At 45.3% G+C, this 19,776-nt stretch overlaps 2 protein-coding genes across 5 annotated transcripts in view; one reads left to right on the top strand and one right to left on the bottom strand.

Moving 5' to 3' along the window:
• Nucleotides 1-11,721, top strand: part of LOC108140476 (A disintegrin and metalloproteinase with thrombospondin motifs 20) — a 36,517-nt gene extending 24,796 nt beyond the window's left edge. For all 3 annotated transcript variants that reach the window (XM_017263215.2, XM_017263216.2, XM_017263217.2), the window contains exons 2-17: nt 2,448-2,904; nt 3,447-3,733; nt 3,891-4,402; nt 4,467-4,616; nt 4,937-5,095; nt 5,153-5,733; nt 5,804-5,974; nt 6,056-6,193; nt 7,394-7,617; nt 7,677-7,957; nt 8,016-8,217; nt 8,277-8,441; nt 8,513-8,686; nt 8,743-9,111; nt 9,620-10,375; nt 10,461-11,721. In XM_017263215.2, the coding sequence (XP_017118704.1) occupies nt 2,448-2,904; nt 3,447-3,733; nt 3,891-4,402; nt 4,467-4,616; nt 4,937-5,095; nt 5,153-5,733; nt 5,804-5,974; nt 6,056-6,193; nt 7,394-7,617; nt 7,677-7,957; nt 8,016-8,217; nt 8,277-8,441; nt 8,513-8,686; nt 8,743-9,111; nt 9,620-10,375; nt 10,461-10,559 (4,725 nt within the window). In that variant the 3' untranslated portion in view covers nt 10,560-11,721. The remainder of the gene's footprint in view (nt 1-2,447; nt 2,905-3,446; nt 3,734-3,890; nt 4,403-4,466; nt 4,617-4,936; nt 5,096-5,152; nt 5,734-5,803; nt 5,975-6,055; nt 6,194-7,393; nt 7,618-7,676; nt 7,958-8,015; nt 8,218-8,276; nt 8,442-8,512; nt 8,687-8,742; nt 9,112-9,619; nt 10,376-10,460) is intronic.
• Nucleotides 11,694-19,680, bottom strand: LOC108140478 (actin, indirect flight muscle). Of its 2 annotated transcripts, XM_017263219.2 has the most exons (3): nt 13,964-14,035; nt 12,365-13,305; nt 11,694-12,290 (listed from the first exon to the last, which is right to left on the bottom strand). In XM_017263219.2, the coding sequence occupies exons 2-3, from the start codon at nt 13,287-13,289 to the stop codon at nt 12,085-12,087; spliced, it is 1,131 nt and encodes a 376-aa protein (XP_017118708.1). In that variant the 5' UTR covers nt 13,290-13,305; nt 13,964-14,035; the 3' UTR covers nt 11,694-12,084. The 2 variants fall into 2 exon arrangements, with proteins under 2 accessions (XP_017118708.1, XP_041565199.1); XM_041709265.1 differs by lacking the exons at nt 11,694-12,290; nt 13,964-14,035 and adding an exon at nt 17,373-19,680 and having other exon boundaries at nt 12,360-13,305.
• Nucleotides 19,681-19,776: the final 96 nt, after the last annotated feature.

Raw genomic sequence — 19,776 nt, forward strand, 5'->3', positions numbered from 1 at the left:
TCCATCGGCCGGAGGTGGTTTACACGAGGGATCGAAGCTGCGGCCTTCACGGGGACAGACTGAACGGCGACGACCGCGGCTCTGCAGACTGTGTGTCGGCCACGGAGCATAAATTATGGCACTCGGCAATATAAAGCAATCGACTGACACACAAATCGCTTGTTTGTTTCCATTCCCAGTCAAGTGTAAACAGGTTTGGCTTGGCCAAGATGTTTCAGCCTCTGCTTCTGCCTCGGCCTGTTCCTCTGCCGCTGCCGACCCATCGAATTGGTCAATTAGTCAGAGCGTAGTAATAAATTAAGCAGCGTGGAAATGACCCATTCGAAAATATCCCAAAAACTACAATACAATGGGGGGCCCTAAAATAAAGAACGGCACAGGCACTTACAGGCCACTTAACCAGGCGACGCTCCGCTGGCAAAAAAGAGAAGAAGGCACGCAGTGCATTTGCATATTTATAAGGCAGCCCGAAACAAGTTAATAAGCAGCTCCCCCAACGCATGCATAACTAACCAGCGAGCGATAAAGCCGAGATCACCAGAATGGCGCTTTAATTAAGTATATAAAGACCCGGCGAGGCAGCGGATATCTTTGGGGCATCGCGGCATGCGCGATTTGCATTGCAAATTGTGCACAAGCATTTAAGTACTGGCTGAAGTTTATGATAAGCCTCACACCAATAGATCCAGATTCTGGTCGCCGGATTCGCCGAGCCAAGCCATCGATCTTTTCGCAGAACAACTTGACCGATAAAATCGGATCAGGGTAACCCCACCAATACGTTGATAACCCGGGCAATTAATCATTAACCGTTGATTATGTTTTGGAGCTCATTGAATGATTCGGTATACAAAAGTTTATTGAACCAGGGTAGCTATAACTAAATAAAAGTGATTGTGCCAAAAGTGCCTTTAATAAAACAATTAAAGTTTTAGGGATCTATGAATTACTGTCATATCCCTTAACAGGAACAAGCTATTCCTGAACAACAAGGTCAACATATATAAGCTGATCCTGGCCACTGTCTGGGGATATGGCATCCAAAGACGAGAAAATGCAAAAAATTCATCCCATTGAAATTTGGTATCCCTTTACACGTTGTTCTCCTTAGTTAGTAAATAAGTATGTAATGATGTACATTTAATTTTGCATTAACTTTTACAATAAAAGAAAAAGCACTCGATATTAACTGCGCTCAGAAGTAGGCTAATAATTATATGGAAAATAGCAAAACTAATTTCTAAGCAGGCTGATTTACTGACATTTATGCCTTTTAAAACGGATTTAGTCGCTTTCTGGGACAATCACTTTTCGATCGTGAAATGAGCTTTTAATGTGCCAAAGAGCACCGACTCTAAAACTAATGAGAATTTTATGGCACAATGTTCTAAGCAATTTGCAAACGCAATTAATTTGTAACTTTCGGTGGCAAGGTCAATAACAATTAACAATTTCAGGGACAAGTCTTTCTTTTTGTTCAAAATGTGCTCAGTTATAGTCAATTTGAGTTTGAGAAATAGTTTCCCCTTTTGCGGTTTCCAATTCTCATCAGCGCGAGAACCGCAAAAGTGCTTCATTATGCGCCGGAAATGTGATCAGCCGCTCCTCCAACGGAATCACACGGCACGCCAGATCGGTGTTTGGGCAGAAATCATAGTCCACAGACTTTTTGGCAGGCCACAGCAGAAGCCGTTGAGGCGACAATATGGCCAATGAGCATAACGAATGTGTCGGCGGTTGCAGAGTTCACATAGCTGCCATAAAATTATGTAAAACAGCTCATCATTTAGCGGCATTAGTTTGCTAATTTCGCGGGGGAATTTTAATTTGTATGCGCTGATGTATGAATTGGCTAAAACAATTTTGGCGGAGGTGCAAACAAAGAGCTCTCACATAAATCTACAAATTAGAGGCATTAAAATTTTGTTTGCCTGGCTGGGTACTGAATCTTTTTATTCGCATTTTTTTGTTTGGCTTCGCTTGGCTTCGTTTTTGCTTTTGTTTTATCTCTTGAGCACAAATTGCCGTTGGCACACTTTACACCTCAGCGTTTAAGCATTTATTTTAAACAAAATGTGCAAAAATGCGCGGTGCGAGGAAGTGTTTTCAACAGCTTCTCCTACGGTCTGGCTGCATTCAAAGGCCATCCGCCTGCCCGCTCCTCTCGGCCCCTGCATCTGAGTGCTCTGAGTGTCTCACAGGTGGTCAAGGTATCTGGCCGCCGGCGGCAGTTCATCAATAATTCCCTCAAAAGTCAATCACTCACATAGGCAGTTGGGGAATGTGGAGCGTGCCCAAGCACTTATCTGGCCAGCTTACCAACTTTTCCAGCCTTTCAAGGTTTGAGAGAATGCCGAATCGCATCTTCAGCTCGCTGGCCAATAATCTATAATCTGCGTAGAACACGACACACGAGCTAACCGGCCGATCCCCTTTCTCCATTGCAGCTCGTGCTGAAGAAGAGGTGTGAATGGTGGTTCTACAGTTGCAAGTGCAGCCAAAAGATGTCCACCCACTGGCGGCAGCACGCCTGTGTGTATGCCTGCAGCATCGCCTTCCTGCTGGCCATGTTGATCATCTTCTACGGCGTGCCGAGTGCCCACAAAGCGGCACGACTGGAGCTGCCCCAGAGCAGCCACAGCGAAAACCACACCCACAACCACAACCAGTCGCTGCCCCACCCCACTGTCATCACTATGCCTGCCCCACCAGTCACGTTGCATCCCAGGAACTTTGATAACGACACCCAGACGGAGCCGGGCGAGGCGGACGGATTTGAGGACCTGGGCGAGGAGGACCACAGCACCTTCGTAACGCCCACCAAGGTCTACAACTACAGCCTCAGCGAAGGCGATCTGCTTTACGAGTCGAAGCGGAACAGCGACCTCAACAGTTTTCTAAAAGGTGAGATATCACAAGACCATAGTCCAAAGATATAACCAATGGAAGGGGTAAAAGGGTAAAGAGGAAGTGAACTGATAAATTAGTTAAAATATATATCTGACTTTTGATAACAAAATTATATACCTATGTCGTATTAAAATTAAATATTAAATCATTATATTAAATACAAGGCATGATTAAATACTAACATATTTGAGTTAAAGTAAAAAATATAAGAAAAGCATTAAGTTTAATATGGCTTAGGCTCAAATGAAATTTTCAAATACTAAAATCTATTCCGAATCAAATTAAATATGTTTAACAAAATGTTAAATAAATAAAATATTTAAATTATTATACTTGGACTTACAACGTTTTTTACCAGTGTAAAAAAGCTATTGTGATGTAAAAGGGTAATATATTTTAAGACTTTAACCAATTTACCAGTAAAAGTGATATACAACTGTTATTGCCTTGGAAGGCATACACTATTTATAGTGTTCTTTGAATACTACACCTATAAATAAATTAATCCATTTTGGACAATTCCCATCCCCGAATAGACTCTTCGACGGCCTTCAGCATGACGGGAACGTATCGCAACAGGACGAATGAGATCTGGGACCCGCACCCGGAGTACAACCTCAATGTGTTCGGTCGCCAGCTGCACTTGGTGCTGCGGCAGGACGCCTCGTTCGTCCAGAACCACACACTGCAGCTGGACCAGGATGGCGAGCAGGACCAGGAGGCGGACTCAGAGCCGGAGCAGCACCACCTGGGCTGCCACTACACCGGCCACGTCGACGGCGATCCGCAGTCGGTGGTGGCCGTCTCACTCTGCAGCGGCATGGTAAGGCCAACTTGACCCTCGCTCACATTTCAGTTCAGCCACTCGCATCGCATTTACATTTCGCACAAAATATGCTTATCAATATGCCGCCGAATATGACTACTAATCAGCGTTTCCTCGTTCCTCCATTTCCTCGTTTCCCCGTTCTCGGCTCCAGACTGGTTATATCAAAACGAGTTTCGGCGCGCTCCTCATCGAGCCGTACAACCGGACCAGCAACGACGAGGTTCTGCACCGGGTGTGGCGGAAGTCGCAGCGCAACGCCAGACAGGCTGTCTCCAGCTTGGAGCTGGGCCTGGACGCCCTGGTGAGCCAGGTGGAGCGGGAGCTGCGCAAGCCCGAAGCGCCCAAGCTCACGCGGCGGAAGAGGCACTACACCGAGGTGGACAACCAGCTGTACACCGTGGAGGTGCTCATTGCCGTGGACTCCAGCATGGTGCGCTTCCACGGCGACGACCTGAAGCCCTACATCCTCATCCTGCTGTCGATCGTGTCCAGCATCTTCGGCGACGCCAGCATCGGCAACTCGATTCGGATCTCACTGGTAAAGCTGATCGTGCTGCCACAGACCAACGATCAGCACAAGTCTAGCAACGACATGCTGAGGCGCTTCTGCACCTACATCAACCAGTATGGGTATCAAAGGGACACCGCAATGCTGATCACACGGTGAGTGGGGATGGAGTGGGGTATAATTTAAGGGTATGCTAAAGGAATGTTCTTAAAACTCCAGCGAACCGATCTGCGGCAGTGTGCCGGGCAAAATCTGCCACATGCTGGGACTGGCCGAATTGGGCACCGTCTGCAGCGACAGGTCCTGCTCCATTGTCCAGGACACAGGGCTGCCCACCGCCTTTACCATGGCCCACGAGCTGGGACACATGTAAGTTATCCCCAAAGGGCAGAGATCTATCTAGTTTGATTTATGTTTTAAAACCATTTGAATTGTATGTTCCTTGCTATTAGTAGGAAGTCCCTACCGACCATTTTTGAAATTTAAAAAAAAAAATGTAATAGGCAAATAAGATATTATTTGCATATTTAAAATACATGTTTTTCCAAGTTTATATTTGTAGGTATTTTGTGTTACATTTTCATCTAATTTTGTTTTATAAATATAAAAGTAATTAATAAGTGTGGCTTAATCACCTTAGATTTTCGACATGTATTTACTATTTGCTGACGATCCTAAATATCCCCCAGCCTAAGCATGAACCACGACGATGACGACAAGTGCGTGCCCTACGTCACGCGGCACAACAACAACAAGCAGCTGCACATCATGTCCAGCGTGATGGGCATCCACATGCACCCGTGGTCGTGGTCGAAGTGCTCCCGCCACTTTGTGTCCGAGTTTCTCGAGTAAGTCCGTCTTGAATTGCTCTTCAATTGGGTTCCGTGACGAGTCTCTTTTCCCAGGAAAACCGAAAAGTCCTGCCTGGAGACCTCCGTGGGCGAGCACATACCCTATGGAACCAAGCGGCTGCCCGGGGAGATCTACTCGCTGGACAACCAGTGCCAGCTGAGCTTCGGCAACGACTTCGGCTACTGCCCCACGGACGAGGAGTGCCGGCGCCTGTGGTGCAAGCGGTCATCGGGCGGCCCCAACGAACAGTGCCGCTCCAGCAACTTGCCCTGGGCGGATGGCACGCCCTGCGGCAACAGCGGCCACTGGTGCCAGAAGGGCAGGTGCGTCTCGAACAAGCACGGCTACGGGCGCAAGGTGAACGGCGGCTGGGGCCCGTGGACGCCCTACACGCCCTGCAGCCTCACCTGCGGCGGCGGGGTACAGGAGTCGCGGAGGGAGTGCAACCACCCGGTGCCCGAGCACGACGGCAAGTACTGCACCGGCAGCCGCAAGAAGTACCGCTCATGCAACACCCACCAGTGCCCGGAGGGCAGCATGGACCCGCGCGAGCAGCAGTGCTACGACATGAACGGACGCGACATGAACATTCCGGGCGTCAACCCGGCCACCAAGTGGGTGCCCAAATACCAAAGTGAGTGTGGATCAGTGTTCCCAGGTGTCAGTGGTAATCGAATGCCTCCTATACCTTTCTCGATCCCCAGAGGACGCCTGCAAGCTCTTCTGCCGCATCGACAAGAAGGTCACCTACTTCATGCTGAAGAGCAAGGTCACCGACGGCACCTCCTGCGCGGTGGACAGCTTCGACAAGTGCGTCAACGGCATCTGCCGGCCGGCGGGATGCGACAACGAGCTCAACTCGATTGCAAAGCTGGGTAAAGAGCCCGATTTCTAACTCCAAGCCACTGAGTCACTGCCAATGGCAATGATAATTAACCGATTTCCGCTTTTTGCAGACAAGTGCGGCGTGTGCGAGGGCCGCAACGATACATGTCATGAAATTACCGGAAATCTGCTCGTCTCCCATCTCCGGGGCCTGAATGACGGGAATGATCCGAACAAGACAACCTACTATGTGACGACAATACCAAAAGGTGTGTACTCCCCCTTGTTCCCAGGTATTTGCGCAATCACATTTCTTAAATTAATTGTTAGCTAATAATTTCCTCAATGAATGCTAATGGTATCTGTTTGTGCCCCTTTGGGACTTAATGGGCGAGTCGCTTACCTACGTGTGCGTGGTGTGGTGTGGGCCCACCAAGTTTGTGGCCGGAACGGAGGTCGTGACTTGGGAACGGGGTGGTGGTGATAGAGCGGGATCAGCAGGTACCGGCGCCAGGTGAACGCACTGCACCGAATCACGTACGCCGAGATTGCGCTTTTCCGATGCCACGGCTATCAGCCGACACACGCGGGTCGCCTCGATGCGAAATTGGCCATTAACAATATTCCAATCAAAGTTCCTTATCTGCCTCTGGCGCCACCGTTAATCTTGTAAATTGCAGCCCTTGTGTAAAGACACTCGCGATCAACTGCATCATCAGTGATTTCAGATTTGCCTTAATAACCTTTTCCTTTATCACTTGGCATTGCGATTTCTTATCTGCTGTCCTGGCAATATTATTAATTCATTGCGTTTTCAATGCACTTCACACAATAACTTTTTTGACCAGTCACGCTATGGATGACTTCACTATAAAATGTTTATATAGTATAAATGCATGCATGCACGTTGCCAGAGGAAAAGAGACAATGAGCTCCTAAATTATTCCAAATTTACCCTTCAAACATTTTTAGTATTCTGTGAGAGTGCGAGCAATATAATTTCGGAGAAGCCAAATTAATATCAAGATTCTATCGATATATTTATGCACATTTTAAATTTAAATGTGTCTGATTTCATTGGCGCATATTTGCCACCGGAAATGCAATTTAGTCACTTAAATATTCTTTGAAACATCTAAATTTCTATTATGTGCGTAAATGTTTGAAAACATTGAAGCCATGATGATTTTCACCAGCATTTCATGATCTCGAGCTCCAGCCGGCTTACAAAAACTTTTAGCAAGTGGAAAGGTGGTTAAAAATAATCAATTAATTATTTTATATTCATTCAAAAGGTTAAACAGCCTGTTTTAATTGTGAACAGAAGACGACATCTCATCATCGTTTTAATTATTGTATGTCAAAAATGCAGACTAATGGAAAAAATGCTTACTTCTATGTTTAAAACAATTGACCACTTAATTTGATTTTTCTAACAAGGTATTAACGTTTTGTGTATTTAATTGCAGGTGCCTCCAACATAATGATTACGCAGCCTGGCTATCCCGAGCAAAACTTCATAGTGCTGAGCGATGACAGGCAGAAGAACCTGCTCAATGGTGAGATGGTGAAGACGTATCCCTTGAATTTTGTCTATGCAGGGGTAACGATGCAGTACAGCGGCTCCAGCAGCCCGGTGGAGCAGGTGAACACGACCTACTCATGGAAGCTGTCGCGTGATCTAATAGTTCAGGTAGTCCCTTAAAGTGAGCCTGGACATGGACAATTGATGGCATAGGTATTCTTTGGCAGATCATCTCCCTAGACGTGAGTTCCGCTGTGCGACAAGATGCCGTACTCATGTCCTACTCCTACACCATCGACAAGCCACCGACTCTGGAGGCAGAGGTGGAGATCTACCGCTGGGAAATGCAGGCGCCCACCAACTGCGATTCGCTCTGCGAGGGCAGGAGCCATCGGCAGCCGGCCTGCATCAGCACCACCCAGGGTCTGAAGGTGGCCCCTCAGTTCTGCGATAAGTCCGCCATGCCCAAGGTCGAGGAGCGAGCCTGCAACACGGAGTGCCGCCTCAAGTAAGTATTATATCATTAAGTTTATGCTTAGAAAATGTTATACCAATTGTTCTATTAGTCTCACTGTCACGAGCATTTCGGAGTGCTCCGCCGCCTGTGGAGAATTGGGGACCCGCGAGAAGACCTTCAACTGCATTCAGACATTCCCGAATATGCAGCGTTCGAATATTGTGGACATGTCCTATTGCAAGCTGAAGTTTGACGTGGCTCACCATGAGGAGTGTCGGGAGGGCTGCTGGATGCTATCGGAGTGGTCATCGGTAGGTTGAGATATTCCAGTCATCTGGGCAACGATCTTAAATGCTTCCATCCATTGCAGTGCTCCAAGTCTTGTGGCACTGGGTCACGGCAACGTGAGGCCCACTGCTATCTGCACAACTCGCGAGTCAGCGACGATCTTTGTAACCCCCGGACCAAGCCTCAATTAAGTTCTCTCATCGATTTCTGCAACACCAAGCCCTGCCCTACGTACACCGAATCTCCTGTAAGTCACTTGGACTATCCATAGACCATTTACTTTACTATATATCTATACCTTTTACCTGCAACCTTTAGAACGCCATAGCACTTAGTAGCTGGGTGACTGGAGAGTGGGGCGAGTGCAATGAGTGGTGCGAGAAGAGTCGCTCCGTGAGCTGTGCCAATCCCTACGGAACCGGTTGCGAAAGCAGGAAGCCCAAGGACGTGCGCAAGTGCTGCCACATCAAGTACACTAGCGAATGGACCCAGGTAAGCCCTAAATACATTCAAAAGGAAATGCGATATTGACTTATTGTTAACAACAGTGTTCGGTGCAATGTGGCGAGGGCCAAAAGTGGAAAAAGCAGCGCTGCACGCGAGTCTACAAGCCAGAAGTTCCGGGAACGCCCAAGCGTCGGGTGTACATCGATGAGTCCTACTGCGTGAGCCGCAACATACGGCGGCCCAAGCTGCGCACCACCACGAAAACCTGCCGTATTAACTGCAAGTGGAACGCCTCGGACTGGTCGCGGTGTCCTGCCGACTGCTCGGAGGACTACCAGACGCGCTACGTGCGCTGCGAGTCCTGGCAGGGCGACAGTGTGGAGGAGGGCCACTGCGACGCCAAGAAGCGCCCTTCGAAACGCCGCATCTGCAGCAACTGCATGCGCCGCCAGTCAAAGGTCATCTCTCAGGTGAGTGGATCACTAAGTCTTTAACTGAACCCAGTAAGGCTACTATAAGAAAAAACGAAATATCTTTAAAACTACATGACAATTTTTATTTGGAATTATCTATAATTCAAATTTATCTAAAAAAAAATGGTCAATATATTTTGTTGTCGACCGACCTTAAAATATTTAAATATGAACATTTCTTTATTATGAAAGGCATTTAATTATGAAGGGTAGTATTTTATGTATTTATATAATTATTAACCATTTTTAATGCAATATTAAGTTATTACACCATGAAGAAAAACCAAATTATCTATAATTCATTGTCTAAGAAAGATTGGCTACGGCTATCAACTGTATCACTTTTCACAGAACTTGTTTTTAAATGGGATATTGATTATTCGGGAATGCCAAAGAACTTGGTTTTTATTGTTAAAGTGTTACATACTTTCAGACACCTTTATAAAAACTTAGTGATTGTCTATATTTTCTTTGTTATTAAAAATCCCTATTTCCGTAATTTCAGTGCAACTGCGATGGGGTAGAGAAGAGGCGGGACATCTGCTACAACTCGCACAAGGTTCGCATCGCTTGCCCAACGCGATCCAAGGTGGAAAGACACCGCTGCACTCCGCCGCCGCAATGTCGGAGGAGGAGCGCCATCGGGAGCAGCATCAGCAGCAGGCCCAGTAATACCAACAGTATCAGGAGCAGCAGCAGCAGCAGCAGCAGCAGCAGCTCCAACAGCAGAAGTTTGAATGCCATCAGCGGTCTAAGGAGTCAGGGGAGACCCAGGAGCTGTGCGGACCTGCAGAGGATGCACGGCTTCAACCAGGACGGCAACTACCAGCTGGAGGTGCGGTCGCGGATCGTGCGCGTCTATTGCCACCAGATGAACAGGGCGGGACCACGCGAGTACCTGAACGTGGATCCGCAGGAGAACTACTCCATCTACTACGAGTACAGGACGAAGCAGACCAACAGTTGTCCGCCGGAGTCGCGGGACCACGAGTACTACAACGACCAGAACTCCGGCCGGTCGCACTTCAGCAAGCTGCGACTGAACATCACCGATCTGCGGATCCTGGACAACGACTTTGAGTTCGCCGAGACGCGGGGTCAGCCGCAGAAGCTGGGCTCGGCGGGCGACTGCTACAACCGCAATGGTCAGTGTCCGCAGGGCGACTTCTCCATTAACCTCAAAAGCACGGACTTCACCATCCGCCCGGGCACCGTGTGGACAAAGCATGGCCGATATTCGGTCATGAAGCGTGTCAGTGAGGTAGGTTGACAACATAAATAACATTCAATCATATTGTATTTTTTCAAATAAACCATTTTTCTTTACCAATCTGCTCCTTTTCTAGTTTGATAAACCCTCGGCGATGCGAAGAGGCTTCTGCGGTGGATACTGTGGGGGCTGCTATATAGCGCCTGATTCGGGCCTGTACCTGGACGTATTATGACGGGAGCCACTGACCTTCCCACGGTAATCGGGTCTACGTCCCGGGAAGGACCAAGGGTTAGCCTCAGCATCGTCATGTTCGAGGGTTAGCCCAGCCAAGTATTACCAACCAGAATACAGTCCCCGAGGCTCCGACAACTGAGCGCAGCACCAGAACCACTGACGATGGTTAAAAGTATTCTCGAATATTAGTTAGGATATGTATACCTTAGGAATCGTGTCGAAGTAGCCCGAACAAAACCGAAATTTGTGTACATATAATTTTATTTCACCCGAAATTAGAACCTAGTTATAATTGCCATGTAATGTATTAAGCATTGTAAATACCAGAGGACTTAAGAGCCTTTAAAGTAGCAAATAAGTGTAATTGACCAAAATACAATCCATAAGTCGGACGGTAGCCGTTAGGTAATTAAGGCCGCTCAGTTAAACCCGTATTTATGCTAACGATATACAGTGATGGGAAGTTCCAAGGTGCTCGTTAACCTATACTATGAACATTTTTCTTGACAAAGGAATGCATTTTTAATGAATTGTGTAGATTTCAATATTGATTCGGCTTGCTTTTTGCCGATTTTAAAATATACGAGTGCTAGGTTAACATATATTTACACTTCCCGTTTACCCATACCCTATTCTATATTCCTTTTAATCCAGCAATTTGTATTCTTTCGAGAAACAAACGAAAGTGGTACATTTTCCATCACTGAAGATTTCCGAAAACTAAGAGCTCGACTAAACTAGTGCAATGCCGGTCTGTACAATAATTGTATTAGCTAAGCTTTGCAATTAATTAGTTAAGAGAACGATTCGGAGATATTGTATGTGTAACTAAAACAAATACTCATATTATTTAGGACACCCCGACCGCACAAGCCAAAACCAAACTATTCATCTAATTAACACTGCTGAAGGAACATTTTCGATTTATAACAGTCACTGCCAGACTCTTAATGTTCAATCCACCATATACCTAATCCCTAATAGCCTAAGTCCCGGTACCAAGTATCCTCGCTGTATTTTCATTTAACTAGCTAGGCTAATGCAAAACCAATGTTAACAATTTATTTAATGTCAACTAAAGAATTTTTAAAGCTGTTACCAACCAATCGTCGTTCGTACACTGGGAAGCGGGTAATAGAAAAATGTATTTATTTAAAGTATTTAATATTTTTAATGGAAGATATATTTGGCTTTCAATTCACTGACTAGGGTTAAAAGCTCCGCATATACATTTTGTAATGTGTCCTCTGTTGTTAGTCGACATGGGGGCACAGCCGCGACTCTTACAAATAGTTGTTCAAAGTAAAAATCCTCTGTGCCATGAAGGCCATGAAGCTTCGATGGCTGTGAATTTGAATCTGAATCTGAAGCTGAAGCTGAGTTGGATGATAATTGTTGTGCGATGGGTTCGCTGCTTTTGTCTATCACTGTGCGAGCCGTGGTTGTTGAGAAGCTCGATGGGTTGTTGCTGTTGGTCGCTGCTGGTTGTTGCCTTTGAAGAGCTTTCGCAACGGGCGAAAGACTTAAAAGCACTTGCGGTGGACGATGCCGGGGCCGGACTCGTCGTACTCCTGCTTCGAGATCCACATCTGCTGGAAGGTGGACAGCGAGGCCAGGATGGAGCCACCGATCCAGACGGAGTACTTCCTCTCGGGTGGCGCAATGATCTTGATCTTAATGGTCGAAGGGGCCAGGGCAGTGATCTCCTTCTGCATACGATCAGCAATACCTGGAGGGTTGGAAAACCAAACAAAAAATAGGGCTTAGAACGGATTTCTCAAATGACTAGATTTACAAACTAACCAGGGTACATGGTGGTACCGCCGGACAGCACAGAGTTGGCGTACAGGTCCTTGCGGATGTCGACGTCGCACTTCATGATTGAGTTGTAGACGGTCTCGTGGATGCCGCAGGACTCCATGCCCAGGAACGAGGGCTGGAAGAGGGCCTCGGGGCAGCGGAAACGCTCGTTGCCGATGGTGATCACCTGGCCGTCGGGCAGCTCGTACGACTTCTCCAGCGAGGTGGAGGCGGCGGCGGTGGCCATCTCCTGCTCGAAGTCCAGGGCCACGTAGCACAGCTTCTCCTTGATGTCGCGCACAATCTCACGCTCGGCGGTGGTGGTGAAGGAGTAGCCGCGCTCCGTGAGGATCTTCATCAGGTAGTCGGTCAGATCGCGACCGGCCAGATCCAGACGCAGGATGGCGTGGGGCAGGGCGAAGCCCTCGTAGATGGGTACGGTGTGGGAGACACCGTCGCCGGAGTCCAGCACGATGCCGGTGGTACGGCCGGAGGCGTACAGCGAGAGCACAGCCTGGATGGCCACGTACATGGCCGGCGAGTTGAAGGTCTCGAACATGATCTGGGTCATCTTCTCGCGATTCGCCTTGGGGTTCAGGGGCGCCTCGGTCAATAATACTGGATGCTCCTCGGGGGCCACGCGCAGCTCGTTGTAGAAGGTGTGATGCCAGATCTTCTCCATGTCGTCCCAGTTGGTGATGATGCCGTGCTCGATGGGGTACTTCAGGGTGAGGATACCGCGCTTGCTCTGGGCCTCGTCACCCACGTACGAGTCCTTCTGACCCATGCCCACCATCACGCCCTGGTGGCGTGGGCGGCCCACAATTGAGGGGAAGACAGCGCGGGGGGCGTCATCACCGGCGAAGCCGGCTTTGCACATGCCCGATCCGTTGTCGATAACTAATGCACCCGCATCATCGTCACACATCTTGGCAGTTGATTATCTGCAAGGAATAGTGTGGGGCACTCTGTCAGTTTATTCTACTCATCGGTTGGAAAGCTTCAAAAGCCCTAGCCCCTAAAAAATGCACATTCTGATATAAATTTGTTTGTATCCCTTTAGAACAAAAACCATGCTATGATATAATGGAAAAACAAACCAATTTGTGCATCACAAAAAGTTCCTGATCACAAAATATAAAATAACTTTCAATTGATTTATTTTGCTTAAGTTTATTTTCTTTTAACTTTTTAGAATAAATCTAAATTATTTTTTTGAACTATTTAAATTGAAAATCAAAAATTTATATAAATTTTAAGGTATAATTAATTTCTCAGTTACCAAATGTAAGTTCCGTTTACTGTTGTCTCGTGTTATTGAATTATTTACTTGATCTTAAACGATCTAAAAATATCTCAAATGTTCAGTTCAGAGAACTCAAATAAAACCGACCAAATTAACCAGATATTCATTAAGATTCGATTACTCCTCACTTTAAAAATAGAAATTGAACTTTAGGAATGGAGTGAATTATAGCTAAATCCATTGACACAATAAATATAGTCCAAAATATTGAAGAAGTATGTTGATATCCTTTGGCTTTATGGTTTCGGTGATAATCCTTAATTTCCTCGACATTGGGGTCGCACACACACACACACCTTTTAGGTCAACGAAAGGAGGTAATTTGGATAAGCTCGCACGTTCGAGTCTTGTTGACGGCTAGACTCAACAACAAATGGCACGCCGTGCGGTCTGTCCTGCCTTTATATCAGGGCTCTCGTCGAAGCGAGTTGAGTTGGATGCCTGGGCGACACTCAGAGAAAGAGATGAGCGAAAAAGTGCGAAGCAATCAACTCGAATCGATCCATATAAGCAGTTTTCTTTCTTCTAGTTAGGTATGACAGAAGTTCGCCTGCAAATGCACACGAATGCGACACAATAATGCGCTGCACCTATTAAATTTTCTTAATTAATTATACAAATGAACCCAAAGGCAACAGTAATCCTAATTTCAAAAATAGAAAATAATGAAATGGTCTTATATATATATATATCAATTAATATTAACCAAATTATGTCAATTTTTATCTACAAAGTTTAATTCACTTAATCGAAAAATATAAATATTTTTAAAGTTATATGAAAATCGGGACTTGTAGTACCTTTTCAAAAATGCACTCCTAACATAATCTTTAATTACTCAATAAAATTGAAAAACCAAATAATACCAATTTTTGATATGCAAATACAAATTTACTTAAACAAAAAATATAAATATGTTTAAAGTTAAATGCTGATGACTATAAAAATGTATAAAGTGAGTCCAATTGGTACTTTATGTACCTTTACAAAAAATACAATAACTCCTTAATTTTCATTTTAATATCAATACATTTTTGACCATGTTTTTTATACAGATGCATTAAAATAATCATAACCACTATTTTAGCCCTGCAATCATAGCAAAAATAAGCAATAGTTCTTAGGACACTCCCGAGTCATTGTAGGGAGTGTCCCGAGAGAAAGCTCGGGAAAGATAAGAGAACGGTATGTACGAGTGATTAGCAGATGTGCGTGACAGTCGGAGAATCGACCATCCCAGCGGCAATCAGTGCTCTCGAGTGGGCAATTAGTCCCCGTTCCCAGCCCCGATCCTCCTGCCAACCCACAGCCTCATTCGCCGCACAGAGAGATCAGAAAATAGAAACGGACCTTAGAAGGACCGACGCAAGACAATTGGCATCCGCGACAGGGACTGGGAGGATGAGGATGGGGATGGGTATGGGTATGGGACATCTCAACGGGCACGCAGCGAGGCAAAACCGAAATAGACGAGCCAAGCAGAGCGGCACCTATAAATCAACATCAAGGTTGATCGAGATCTCCGCGCGCGGCGCTTGAGGAAGCTGCATTTGCAATTAAATTGGCGGCGCCGATGCAGCCACGAAGTTTCGAAATCACCGTGCCGACCATTTATCAGAGCAATTAACCATAGCCAGCCATTCCAACGTAAAATGCATGTCGCTCGGTATTTTTGTTTTTCTCAGTTGAATTGTATTTATCCTTTTATGTAGATTTGATTACTTTTTAGTTCTTTCTATTTTTATTTTTATTGCTTGGCTGCATGTATAATCGAATGCAGTTTAGCTAAAAATAATCTCTGATAGTTCGGAAGTGAATAAGTGGCATTCCCAAAGTTTTTATTCTGTAATTCATTTGGTTGTCATCGTTTGTTGAGCTAGAGGCTAGTGGATATGCGAAAATGGTGGGCATTTAAGTTATTACCTTTCTATTTTTCAATTAATGTTTACATCACTTAGGTCAGTTTTCTGAACTGTATTTTTGCTTACTCGAAAATGGTTTCTTACTTTCGGACTTTTAAACTTTATAGCCAAGATATTGATTGATTTAAATTAAATTTATATAGGTCAATATTTTCGTTTTTTGTTAAGTTTTTATATAGACTCTGTCATTAGCTTACGGAAAACTAGCTCAGAATACCGAACAAAGGATTTCTAAAACTTTTTTGGAACAATATAAATATGTAACACATCCCGATTCCTAACAGTTTTCTTTGCAAATCCATTTTTGACAACATTTCATTAAACCCATTTATTTTTGGTTATAAAATCGCTTTTTGTAAGTGAAAAGATCAGAAAAACTACATGGGAAAGACAATGTTTTTACGACTCAAAGATTATGAAGATTTTTCCCAAGCTTTTGCAAAATTTTTGCTGACAACACTTAAAAAAAAAAATAAGATTTCTTTTCTGACAAGAATAGATTTATTGTTTTAAAAAACGGTCAAAAACTTTAGTTTATATAGTGTTTGAGTTTATTGTCTTTAAAGGACTTCCAATAGAGAACATGAACAATTTTTATGAGATACATGTCTTTCACCAATGATTTTATTCAGAAAGGTATTTTATTTTGTTGCTACGAACATAACAAATGTTTTAAGTTTTACTGATAGTCGAGACAAAAACCAAAGCAAATAAAAAGAAAGCACACTTTTCGGCGTCTAAAAAGTTAGTTCCTCAACTGGCCAAACTGATTATAAAGGTGGCGACACAAAGTAACACAAAATGTCTTATATTTTGATGATTTATAAAAGTGTATTCTTTAGATTTGCTAGATAGAAAGGTAATTTACGTTTGGGCCTATAACTTCTTTAGTCAAATAAACTATTGAAATACTTTCAGCTCGGGCCCCCAAAAGCTCGACAGAACCCGTTTCCTGCTGGCACCAAGTCGGTGAAAGAGCGCAAAGCGAAAGCCAAGCGAAAGAAACGTGCTCCCCGGCCAAAACGAAAGACTTAAGACCCGAACCTGAGGCAGCGGGAGCGGCAGAAGTAGAAGCAGAAAAGAATAAGAAAAGCAAAACCAAGCCGAGCTCGAAAAAGAAAGTGCAAGTGGACGCGGATGCTTAAGTATTCCGTCAGCGGAGTGGGGTTTATTTTGTTACTTCGTCTTACACTTTTTGTTCTTCGCGCCTGTGTGTTGGTTTCACGGGCATATCGCACCGCTGGAGACTGAGACCAAGACCAAGACCGAGACCCAGACCCACAGCCACTATACCAATACCACTATACCACCACAGTCACCACAATCACCGTCACCAGCACAAAAGCAAAGTTTTAAAATAAAAAACCTGAGCCACGAGCGTGTTGGCGGTGACGACGCCGACTGAGGCTGCGACTGCGCAGCGACCGCGCTGCTTGACCCACTTTTGAGCACATACAATCAGAATGTTTCATGTTTCGATTTTATTATTTTATTTTCTGTTTCTCCTTTCGTGTATCTTTTCGATTTGCTGGTCAGCCACTATAGTACACTACTATAGTATAGGTGTGTGAGTGAAGTTACTTTTTCTTTTCTTGCGGCTTTGCTGCTCTCATTGTTCATGCTGCTGTCCGTCGTAGGCCTATGCGAGATACGTGTGTACATACGAGAACCATTTATTTCGTGGCATGACTTTCGAAAAATTGTTTTATATTTACTCCTCGCCTGTTGCTGTGCGGGGGGAAAATCCACCACAGATATTACTTTCAGATTTTTAACTTCTTACTCATTAAAGAGGGTAACGGAAAATCAAACTGGATTGATAATTTCAGGAACGCACCATCTGCTTAGCGACGGAAATCGGATTTTCGACTGCATGTTGATGTTGCTTCTGATGTTGCTGTTGCTTTAGCTGTTGCTTCTGGTGTTGCTGCTGTTGCTGCTGCTGCTGCTGCTGCGTTGCTGCCGGCAGCATGACATAAACTTTCGATTGTCTGCCCGTCACATAACTGTTACTCGTCTTGTGCCTCGGTTTCCCCACATTTCCATTTCCATCTTCTCGTTCTTTGGGCCATTTCTTCTTTCTACCACAGCAATTTGGTCTTTGGGCTTAAATGGGTAATTGGGTCAGGCCCCGCTGGCCGCTTTCTGGAAAAACTTTTCAGACTCATTTCACTTAAGATTCTTTGGCTTATATTTGTAGAAGGTCTCCGGACTCACGGGCTGTTAGTCATGCGGCAGCTGGGTCTTGTTCTTTACGAGACTTTATGAAATTCAGAAATCTCTTCTCTCCTCCGACTTTTTACAACTTTCGTGGCTTATTCTTTTTGTGACTGGGCGCTTAATGCGTTTGGCATCGTTTTCGGCTTCTTCGCTGGTTCTGCCTCGCCCTCTGCAAAGTTTCTTCTTCGTGCCTTCTTGTTAATAATTTTATGTTAATTATTAAAAAGTGAAAATACGATTTTGGCTTTTGGGGTCTCGGCTTTTGGCTGCATTAATCATTTGGCCGCGATACATCTTGGCTCGTTTCCTTTGCCCCAGCAGTGCAAACGGTTCTGGCCCGGCCGAGATTTATATAACGAACCGGCCGTCCCATTAAATCTATTAGCTCCCCATTTGACGAAGCTCATCGTTTGGCAATAAAATGCGTTTTCGTTTTCAGCAGAAACAAAATATTCCGTTGCTCATTAGCATGTAAATAAAAATTCGGGCCTATCTGTTGGTCGAAAGTCGTTGGATTGTGACACAAGATTGAGCACTGCATGACTAAACGGCCCTCGGACGGGTTCTGCATCCCTGCTCCGTGGGCCAAACTTGCAATGGAGAGATGATTTACATCTCTATAACAACGAGTCTATATGCAACAGTCGGTGGCTTTATCAGCCAACTTTCACCCAGCTGGGCGAGGGTAAAAGAATCGATCAATCGGCAACGGTGTGAGCTGACATGCATAGAACTCAGCTTTTACAACTTTACAACATTGAAATTCTCGCCGACAATTTATCAAGCTTGGGAAAATCTCGGAAGAAAGAAAACGCTGACAAACTGCGAGTAAATAGTGGCCTACTACAGGGCAATTCAATCCGAGTACAATGGGCTGGGGGGATTTCTGCTACTGCAGACATCTTCTACATTAGAAAGTTTTCTACAACTACCAGGAAAGCATCGGGCGTAAGACAAAAGAAACAGTTGTAAGTGCAGAGAGCCCGAGCCCCCTGAAAGCCAAGCCACCCAAAAGCCCTAGCAAGATACTCCAAATGGAGCCTGCCGAAGGCACAGCTTGCAACGCTTACTGCGCACGGCTTAGAGACCAGTGGAGGTACCAGCCACAATGCAACAAGAAATGCAGCGGTGAAAGATTTCCAAATGCAAGCAGCCACGATGGTCCAAGTTAATTTCTACCCGGCTCGTTGGGTGCTGCTCTCCACATTATTTCTGCGCAGGCAATTAAACTATAATTAAGAATCTAATGGAGTTTCACTCTCCTTGTGCGTAATTAGCCATGCGGTTTATGCAAAGAAAAGTAAAAACGTTGGCAATGGAGACAATGGATAAGCAGGCGGAATAAGATTGCCAGCCAAAACGTAGGCCAAAAATGTGCGACAAGAAGAAAAAAGTTTAAATTATATAATTAAACAAAAATCTTGACAAAAATAGACGAAAGTCGTCATTTGCAGCGGCGGAGAGGGAAAAGCTGAGCACTGTAAACTGAAAACCAAAAACCGAAAACCCGAAGCAGGCTCAGAAGCAGCAGCGATGAAAGTTAAAGTTATAAAAGCAGTTTGGGAACGCACTGGAATCGAAACGATGGTAAGCTGTAAATAATTAATCGTCGTCGTCGTCGTCGTCTGTGTGCGAGAGAAACAAGGCAAAGGCACCCAAGACGAAACTCTTACTCGGAGCACATGGCAAACAAACCGCGGACCAAAACAAAAGACTTCAACGAAGAACCAAACTTGAACGGGCCCCCGAGATGGTGTTAGTGCGCCGACACGTATACGTATACGTGTTGGGTGAGAGAAAGAAATGGTAAAAGCACTCCTGAGCCGAAGAACCAACGGCAGAGCTTCCACCTGGCGAATGTGTGAGTGTGTGAGTGCGGCAAGCGAAAGCGTCGCTGCCGCCGAGAAACGAAATGGAATGGCATGAAATTTCTTAGCGATCTTTGAGGATAAGCGCTGGTTTCACTG

Source organism: Drosophila elegans, unplaced genomic scaffold (genome assembly GCF_018152505.1).
Source record: "Drosophila elegans isolate 14027-0461.03 unplaced genomic scaffold, ASM1815250v1 contig_476, whole genome shotgun sequence".
Taxonomy (NCBI): Eukaryota; Metazoa; Arthropoda; class Insecta; order Diptera; family Drosophilidae; genus Drosophila; species Drosophila elegans.